At 36.2% G+C, this 10,048-nt stretch overlaps 1 protein-coding gene across 2 annotated transcripts in view; it reads right to left on the reverse strand.

The window, feature by feature from the left end:
* Positions 1-5,820, reverse strand: part of LOC306854611 (homeobox protein otx5-A-like) — a 6,172-nt gene extending 352 nt beyond the window's left edge. The window contains exons 1-4 of one of the 2 annotated variants that reach the window (XR_013782858.1): positions 5,545-5,807; positions 3,708-3,859; positions 714-2,360; positions 1-491 (exon numbers count right to left, since the gene is read on the reverse strand). The exon at positions 1-491 is cut by the window's left edge and continues 352 nt beyond it. Coding sequence is in view for 1 of the 2 variants with exons in the window: in XM_079392774.1 (XP_079248900.1) it covers positions 1,746-2,360; positions 3,708-3,859; positions 5,545-5,641 (864 nt within the window). In the remaining variant the exon portion in view is untranslated. Of the gene's footprint in view, positions 2,361-3,707; positions 3,860-5,544 lie in introns of both variants that reach the window. The other variant, XM_079392774.1, reaches the window with a different exon arrangement.
* Positions 5,821-10,048: the final 4,228 nt, after the last annotated feature.

Raw genomic sequence — 10,048 nt, forward strand, 5'->3', positions numbered from 1 at the left:
TGTTTGATCTAATCATAATATCAATTAAGAAAACATATAAAACATCTTCAGCTCTAGTGAGCGCTAGAGTTCACGTGTCATGTGACTTATAGTGGAATCCCAGCATGCTTTGCTCCTGGAGTCTCTGAGCTTCGGGTTGGTTCTTCAGTTTCAAAAGCAGCTTATCGACAAACGTTTGGGATTCTGAAGGTCGAAACATCATCTAGCCTAATGATAAAGCTCCTAGAACAAGACTTTAGCAGTTCAGATGATGATGATGCTTGTAAATCACTAAACATTTGAGCTGTGCAGCATCGTTCATTTCTCTATCATCTACCAGCTACACCTCATTCAGTGTTATTCATAAATAATCAAGACAGTAAGAAACATCTCATCTACACTGGACAGTCAGCTGTACGTTTCTCCGTGTCGTCCAAATGGTTCAGAATATGGGTATTATGTATCCACATTCATGAAGATAAAGGTTCTTCATCAATGGCTCCATGAAGAACCTTCAACATCCATGAAACCTTTCCATTCCACAAAAGGAAAAGGCTGCTGAAAAAAACCAGTATCACTCTTAAATATAAAGATTTCAAGTGATGTGATCCCATAAAAGAACCATTGTGAGTTCCCCAAAGAACCTTTCAGTGATCAGTTCTTAAAGGACCCCAGGTTTTCCACTATAAACAACATTTAGTGGTTCCATGGATGTTAAAGGTTCTTCTCGGAACCATCAATGCCAATAAAGAACCTTTATTTTTTAGAGTGTAGAATGTAGAAGCTCTCATGATTTCCATTATAAACTTTACAATCCATTAACTGTTAACCATTAAAACCATTATATTTTAGCATCTGTGGTTCCATGAAGAACCTTTAACATCCATGGAATCTTTCCATTGCACAAAAGGTTCTTTATAGTAAAAAAAAAGGTTCTTTAAATGATTAAAATGTTCTTCACACTAAGAAAAAATGATTTTAAGAACTCTTCACTGAAAGGCTCTTTGGGGAACCAAAATGGTTCTTCTATGCCATCACTGCAAATAAAACCCATTTTGGACCTGTATTTTTGAGAGCAAGTAGTGAGTTTTGGGTCAAATGCCATTAGTATTCAGTGGTTTTAACGCCACTAATACAAGGCAGCAAATGACCAGTAGGGGACCATTACAATTTCCATTAAAACCAATACAATTCCCATTTTAATCATTAAACCATTACAAGTTTTATGAGTGTTGGGTAAAGTTACTTTTAAAAGTAATGCATTACAATATTGCATTACTCCATGAAAAAGTAACTAATTGCGTTTCTTAGTTACTTTTATGGCAATGCGTTAATTTTGCATTACTTTTTGTCACTTGGGCTGGGCTTGCTTATTTGTTTTTTTAGTAACAAAAAACCCAAAAGTTATATTTTTGCCAACTGTAAAGGTCCTTTCACACCAAAAGTGATAGTAATAAGCCTCAGGCTGACGGAGAACAAAGTAACTCTTATTTGAAAAAGTAACTCCGATATTTCATTGTAAATTAAAAAGTAATGCATTACTTTACTAGTTACTTGGAAAAAAAGTAATCTGATTATGTAACTCGCGTTACTTGTAATGCGCTACCCCCAAAACTGAGGATTTACATTTTTTTTTTAGCAGATTCTTTACACTTTTTGCTCAAACGATCATTGGGGAAACAAAAATGTCCATTTATGGCATCGCCGCTAAACCCCCCCCCACTTTGGAACCTTTTAGGAGTGCAGTGAAGCTTCTTCTAGACGCTCTACAGGACCTGGAACTTCCAGGAGTTCTGGTCCTTGTAGTCCAGACAGTCCGCAGCGTTGAAGTTGAGTTTCCAGGACCCCGTTTGGTCTTTGTAGTCTAAGCAGTCGACGGCGCCGAAGCCCAGTGACGCGGCGGTGTAGCCCTGCGATGAGAGCGAGGCGGGCGACTGGCCGAACGCTGCACCCATCGGGCTGAGAGCGCCCCCTGTGGCCGACAGCTGTGGGTGCATGGGGGACAGATACGAGCTGCAGTCTAGCCCGGTAAAGTAGGACGAGGAGGAGGCGTAGCTCTGGCCGTAGGCTGGGGCCTGGGTGTAGGTCATGGGGTAGGCGCTGGAGCGCTGCAGGCAGGGCGTGCTGGAGACCGACAGCGGATCCTGAAGCGGAGAGATGGAGGCCGGGCTCCAGATGGATACGGTGGCGCTGGTGGAGCTGGAGCTCGGGGCCGGAGGAGGTGGGGGGCTGTAGGGCCCATTAGTGCTGGCGCTGGGCTCGCTGACGCTGGGCTCTCGGGCCGGAGACGACTTCTTCTTTGGCGGTCTGGGTTTGGACTGACCGCTGGTCTGTTGCTGCTGCTGTTGGCGGCATTTTGCGCGACGGTTCTTAAACCACACCTGCAAAAAACACAGACTGTCAGTATCCTTTACTTATATGTGTCCCTGCAGCACAAAAGCAGTCATCAGTAACACAGGTATATCTGTAGCAATAGCCAACAATACATTGTATGGATCAAAATTATACATTTCTCTTTTATGACAAAAATCATTAGGATATTAAGATCATGTTCCATGAAGATATTTAGTACATTTCCTACCGTAAATATATCAAAACTTCATTTTTGATTAGTAATATGCATTGCTAAGAACTTCATTTGAACAACTTTAAAGGAGATTTTCTCAATATTTAGATTTTTTTGCTCCCTCAGATTCCAGATTTTCTAATAGTTGTATCTCAGCCAGATATTGTCCTATCATAACAAACCATACATCAATGGAGAGATTATTTATTCAGCTTCAGATGATGTATACATCTCAGTTTAAAAAACTGTACCTTTATGACTGCTTTTGTGCTCCAGTAGCACCTTTTTTAATGCTTTACAGAAGAGAAATACATGTGTGCATTCACAGAAAAGAGTCTATACGTAATCGAAATTAAATAATAAAACAAAATACAACAATAAAATAAATCAAGGAAAGGAAGTGCCTAGTGCTGCCATCATTGCTTTGCTTTTATAATTTATTTCTCTGATTTATATCAGGGATGTCCTATAACTTATTAACTAAAAGAAAAGAAAGAAAAAATGAACTTATAATTAAATAAAATATAAAAAGTTAATCAAAGTTACATTTTTATTTAGTTTAACTTGATGTACCTAACTTGATGGATAAAAATTAATAAAAACTATATAGATGTATATAGACACACCAAAAATGACAAAAACATACAACAAAATTACTAAGACTGACTAAAATTGAAACGAAAGCAGAAATAAATAAATAAATTAATCTAATAAAAATATTAACAAAAACAAAAATAACTTTGTATAACAAATAATATAATATAAAAATAATTATATAATATAATATAAATCCCCAAAAACCTTTCAGTGAACACTTTTTTCAGTGGGAAGAACATTTTAATCATCTGAATATTTTCCACAATAGACATTAGTCAGAGATGTGCCATATTTAATTTATGATGTAGCATTTTAATAATGAGAAGTATATTTTCCACTGTAGACCTAGTCAGTCAGATAATCAAATATAGCTATACCCTGAATAATGACTATAAACAACCTTTTGTGCACTGAAATAATCCCATGGATGTTGAAGTTTCCATAGATGCATGATCTTCACCTTCATCATCATCATCATCATCATCATCAGGGGTTACGATGAAGCTAAGCATGTAAACCTGATGTTCTTAAGCAGTCAGGTGTCTGTGGGCTCTGCTGGACTCACCTGGACTCTGGACTCTGGCAGGTTGATCTTGAGAGCCACCTCCTCTCTCATGAAGATGTCCGGGTATCGCGTCTTGGCGAACAGTGACTCGAGGATGTCGAGCTGCGCGCGCGTGAAGGTGGTTCTCTCGCGCCGCTGCTTCCGCGGAGTGTCTGATGATAAACCACAAAACACAGTTAGTCTTTAATCTGCATCCAGCCATACATCCATACAGCTATCTAGATGATGCCAAACCTCAAGCAACATACAAAACTAACACATTTTCCCATAAGTTTGATCGCAACATATAATCATTGCAGACGCAGTTAACAGTGTTCTCCGTTTGATTACGTCATTAACTAACTGCATGATTTTTACTGTACTTTTCTGCCGTATGAACATCATCTTGAGATAGTCACCACTGGTAATCTACTACTAAATATAATGTAGAAACTTTAAAATAGAAACTTACATTTTCTGTAAAGCTGTTTCGCAACGATTTGTATCGAGCGCTATACAATAAACTCTATCTATCTATCTATCTATCTATCTATCTATCTATCTATCTATCTATCTATCTATCTATCTATCTATCTATCTATCTATCTATCTATCTATCTATCTATCTATCTATCTATCTATCTATCCAAAATATATTCAAAAATATAATCTTTTATTTGTATTAGTCCACATGTAAAAGCATGAATGAGTGTAAATGATGTGGTTTTACTTCCATAAAGCTGATATTTAATGACATGTTTGCTGAATCTCTTCAAATAGTCTTATATCTCTGTGGATTAATAAAGGAATTAATTGATGAACTAATATTATTTTAAACGGGAGACGCGCATTAATAAACCCAACCAGCACTGATTATGATATTCATTCGTGTTTACAAAGATCATTATTTCGCATTTGGCTCATAAACCCTCGTCAAAATAATCAAACGAATAGACTTTTAGGAAATAAATCACCATGATTTGAAATGTGCAATTTTATGAATATAAATGATGTCAGAATGATCGAAACTCTGTCGCATTTCAAATCTATTGAAATTGTTGAAGTGAATATTGCATCATTTTCATTTTTATATTTAAAAAGCTTATTTAAAGAGATATGTCTTGCTTGACTTAAAATTCGATTTTTAACGAAGAAAAAGTTCAAATTGAATATAATGTTCGGTATATATGCCTTATCTACAAATGTAGGCTAATATTTTCGATTTACTCGTGACAGAATTAAATATCTTAATAAATGAGCTGAGCAATACACAAAATACTTTTTTTCTCATTAGATGTTAGAATCATATATAAACAACATAATAAATAACTCCTATAACTAAATAAAGTAATAATATTTATAATGCAAAACCTTGTCAAGTCAGTGCAGCACATTTTTTTTTTTATATATTTATATTAAAAGTGCATTTATACTTATATTTATCAATACGAGAATTGTTGCGATCCAGGGCGTTGCTTAAACTACTACACAAAATAATATTAATAATAAAGATAAGCTGATCATCACCTTTACGCGCAGTTTGACATCTAAATCAACCAGATCTCATGAAAATGTATAAATGATACGCCAAAGAACAACAAAAACTCGTGGTATTGATACGCAAAACTAGACTTTGTCGTGTATCTGCTACGAGATGGGTATGATTAGGGTTGTGGGGTAGATGCGTATCATATGCACATCAAACACGTATCATATACACGCCAAAGTCTATTTTTGCGTTTTTGTTTTTATTTGGCGTGCTATTTTTCATGAGACCAGTCTCTCTAAATTGTCATTAATTGGCTGTAATAATGAGATTGTAAGTTAGAAATGAAAAAGGGCTTCGGTCAGTACTCACTGGGGTAACCGACGGCGGAGTGCAGGAGATCCATCCCGGTACCGGACAGAGTCAAACCGTTCACAGAGTAATGAGGCTGCTTCATGTAGGACATCATGTCTCTCTCCTCTCTCTCTCTCTCTCTCTCTCCTTCTGTCAGTCTGTAATGGATCTTTAGTTTGGCTCTGATCGTCTGTCAGTTTAAAATGTTCTGTTTTTATCTGCAGCAGTCTCTCGGATGCTGTAACTCTCTCTGTCTCGGTTTGTCCGGTGTTCTGTGTGACAGTGAGATGAAGTGAGGAGGAGGAGGTGGCTAATTAGAGACTGACAAGACCTGAACAAACCCCTCCCTCCATCCCTCTCTCTCTCTCTCTCTCTCTCTCTCTCTCTCTCTCTCTCTCTCTCTCTCTCTCTCTCTCTCTCTCTGATTCAAGAAGTTATATTTGTGACCCTGGAGCACAAAAACAGTCATAAGGGTCAATTTTTCGAAATTGAGATTTATGCATCATCTGAATAAATAATCTTTCCATTGATGTATGGTTTGTTATGATAGGACAATATTTGGCTGAGATACAACTATTAGAAAATCTGGAATCTGAGGGAGCAAAAAAATCTAAATATTGAGAAAATCTCCTTTAAAGTTGTTCAAATGAAGTTCTTAGCAATGCATATTACTAATCAAAAATGAAGTTTTGATATATTTATGGTAGGAGATTTACTAAATATCTTCATGGAACATGATCTTAATATCCTAATGATTTTTGTCATAAAAGAGAAATGTATAATTTTGATCCATACAATGTATTGTTGGCTATTGCTACAAATATACCTGTGTTACTCATGACTGCTTCTGTGCTCCAGGGTCAGATATGCATGTAATTTTAGTCGCTTTCATCCAAAGTCTCTTTCAAATGACGTGTTTAATGTGTTTGCATGAAGAATATAAGTTATTATGTATAGTGTTTTCGTGTATAGCCTAATACTTCACTCCGTGTTGAATTAAAACGCAATAAATCACTTTAGAGCTTCTGGACTTTTACAAATCTTTAAAATAAAGTTTCCAAAGTGATATTTTTGAAGCGATGCCATGAAGAACAGAATTTTAGGATCTTTTAGTCATCAGTTCTTAAAAGAAATATTTTTTTCTTAGTGTAAATACTCCTAAAAAGCCGAAATATTTCAAAGGTGTGTTTTTACATCGATGCCATAAAAGACCCATTTTTGGTTCCTCAAAAAACCTTTCATGTAGACCTTATATTTAAGAATACGCACGGCAGAAAAATCTAAAGAGCCTTTCCCCACTAAAAAGAACGTTTTCTTACATGGATGTTAAAGGTTCTTCATGGAACCATCAATACCAAATAAAGAACCTTTATTTAAAGAGCTTTTCGCTATTTAATGATTACATTCATTTCAGTGATCTAGGCTATTTTCTTTCTGTCGGTGTATGAAACATTTGCATAAATGAGGAAAAACCTTAAGATTTGGACTCAGATTTGGCACAGAGATTCATTCAGTGTAAAAGAGAAATAAAAATCTAAATAAATAGGAAATGAGTGCGTACATCATCACAAATCGACGATCAATGATCTGAGACGTAATCGATAATATGCTCGTGTTTTCTATTGTAAACTAAAGCAACTGTTGAATTTCAGAGCTCACACACAGCAGATTACACAGAAAAACACATTTCATGATTTGACATCGCTGCAGAACGCTGGAATAATTGGAGTCGGTGTGTGTGTGTGAGTGTGTGTGTGTGTGTGTGTGTGTGTGTGTGTGTGTGTGTGTGTGGAGGGGGTTCGTGCGTCCAAACTGGATTAAAGAAACAAAAGGACCCAGTGTTCCTTAAATCCCACAAATATCCAGTCTCTCTCTCTCCGGGACACTCTGTATTAAAACCACCGTTTATTTTTAATAAATCATCTGTGTCTTTTGTGATTTTATATTTACTTTAGACCTCGAGTTCGATCACACAATGCACGGACACGAGATTTTCCCTAATACATTTTAGTTGAGTAATTAATAATTAATATGTAGGCTAAACTGTAAATTATAGGAAATAATTTGGAATTCATTTGTTTTGCAGTTGCTAATTAGAAATATTAATATGTAGGCTAAACTTTATTTGAAAATTATTGAAAATAATTTTTGAAAGAATGTGCACACTTATTTTGTAATTAAATTAATGAAAATATTTGTCCTTTTTGTAGTTTTTGTTGTTGTTGTGGTTTTACTGCTTCTTAGAAAAACGATTGAGAATAATTGAGTTTCATCAATTTAAAATGTTGTATAGCCGTTTTCTTCTTTTGTTTATCGTTTGTCTCTGCTGTGATCGGTCTGTCCTGATTATCTGAAGTGTTTTCTATAGTTTTCCCCGTTGTCTGCCAGCAGGAGAGTGGTTTTGAGTGATATTTCTGCTCGGTATTGTGGTATGATTGTGAGGATGGAAATAAGCGCGTGTAAAGCGGATTCTGCGCTTGTTAATTGAATCGGATTTCTTCTAGTTTCAAATCCACAGAAACTCTATAAGGGGTTTATCTGCAGATATAAAGAGACACAGACAGTATAACAGCCTCTGTTCAGACCTTTCATATCTCTCATATCTGTTTCAGATGTTCACCTGCAGCGGCAGGCCGGCGGATACATCTTTATCATCATCTTCATCATCATCATCACAGGCAGGATTGGGATTCAGGATTCTCATCGTGTCTGATGGAAGTTGGTGAGTGCAAACTTTTCATTTAGGGGGGAAACATCCCATACGCGCACGCGCACGCACGCACGCACGTACGCGTTCACAGACACCTGCTCATCTTGCATTATAATATTGCATTAATTGAGTAAACTATTCACAGTGAGATATCAGCACTTTACGTTTCTCCCTTTTAATCTATATCTAGCCCTTTATTTAGAAATGCAAAAAGTAAAAACAAATAATTTGAGGTATGTAAATATTTAAATTTATCTATGTTAATTTACTATTATTTGTACATATTTTAACCAATTTAAGTATGTGTTTAGCCAATTTAAAGGACACATTTTATTGTTTTAAAGGACATGTTTTATTTTGCTAAGTTAAAATGCTTTCTGGACGTACCACAATATTCATTATTTTAATGTAATTAAAAGAGTCACTTGTGTTAGAGGCTGTCTGTCTATGGTGTGTTGTGTTGTTTTGGGATTTTCCTTTTCTTCTGAAGGTGTGGCACTAGGACCCAGCGCTGACTGAAATTAAGGACACAACCACCACATAAGAAGCTTACAGTATTTAATCTGCAGGGCCTAAACACACACACACACACACGCACACACACACACACACGCACACACACACACACACACACACACACAAAGTTTTAATTCTGCAGGCTTGGGCTGAATTGTACGGTCACATTTGTATCCGTTGCTGCTGTGGTTCCTGTGTGCTGTTTTTGTCGGTTCTGACTATGGTCTAAAGTTGTAAATCTAATAGATGACTCTGTATAGTGAGAGTGTGTGAAAGCCTCTTTCACGTCTTGTATTGAGGTTTTGAAGCGCTGTGAACTCAGTCCTGGTGTTTTCTATAGAATCTCATCATGGCCTCTAAAACAGAGCCAGAAACCACCTGTAGATCTGACTGGAGCTGAACGTTCACCACATCAGTAAAGCTGCTCAAAACTAGAGCGTACTCTGATCTCAAGCACTTCAGGCCTGTTCAGGTCACAGAGAAGACCTCCAGCGTTCCCGTCTCTCAAACAGCAGCTAGCAACACTAAGGTCATGGATCAGATCTCAGAGAATGCATGATAATATTCCCAGCAAACAGGAAACATTCTCAGAATGTTCTCTCAATCTTATGAGTAAAATTATTACAGTAACATTAATAGAACGTTCATTCAGAGTTAATAATGTTCTCAAAATGATAGCACAAAACATTATTTATACATCGTTTTTATTTTTTAACATATAGTTGGACGTTTTTTAAATGTTACACTTGTTTCAGAATGTTTAGAGAACATTCAAAAGTAACATTCCCGTAATGTAACATTTTACAGTTTTTTTTCAGCTGCTTGCACACATTTTCAAAACTTTGCCTCTTTTTCAAAACTTTACACACGAATCCAAGAATTATACACAAAATGCAAAATTCCTCTCATCTCTTGCAAAATATCACAAACACATCTCAAAAGCAAACATTTGCAAACACCTTTGCCATAATATTACTTCCTGTTAGATTTGTGTGTTACATAGAAAATTGTGTGTTGTGTTTTGCAAAAATGTTTTATGAAATTGAAAATTGTGTGACAAGTAAAGATTTTGTGTGTAAGCAATTGAAAAAAACTGTACTGTTTCTGAAACATTTTGAACGTTCAGTGAACATTCAGAAATAGCATTTTCATAACTTCTAATATTTTTGTTAGCTGTGTAAACCTTGAATGCAATGCAATTTGGAGAAAAGCATGCATCAATGTATCTGAGAGAGTAATACAGCAGTGACTTTACAGTTATGCATTTGGCAGATCCTTTTATGCAAAGTAACCCTC

This window comes from Barbus barbus, assembly GCF_936440315.1.
Source record: "Barbus barbus genome assembly, chromosome: 34".
Classification (NCBI taxonomy): Eukaryota; Metazoa; Chordata; class Actinopteri; order Cypriniformes; family Cyprinidae; genus Barbus; species Barbus barbus.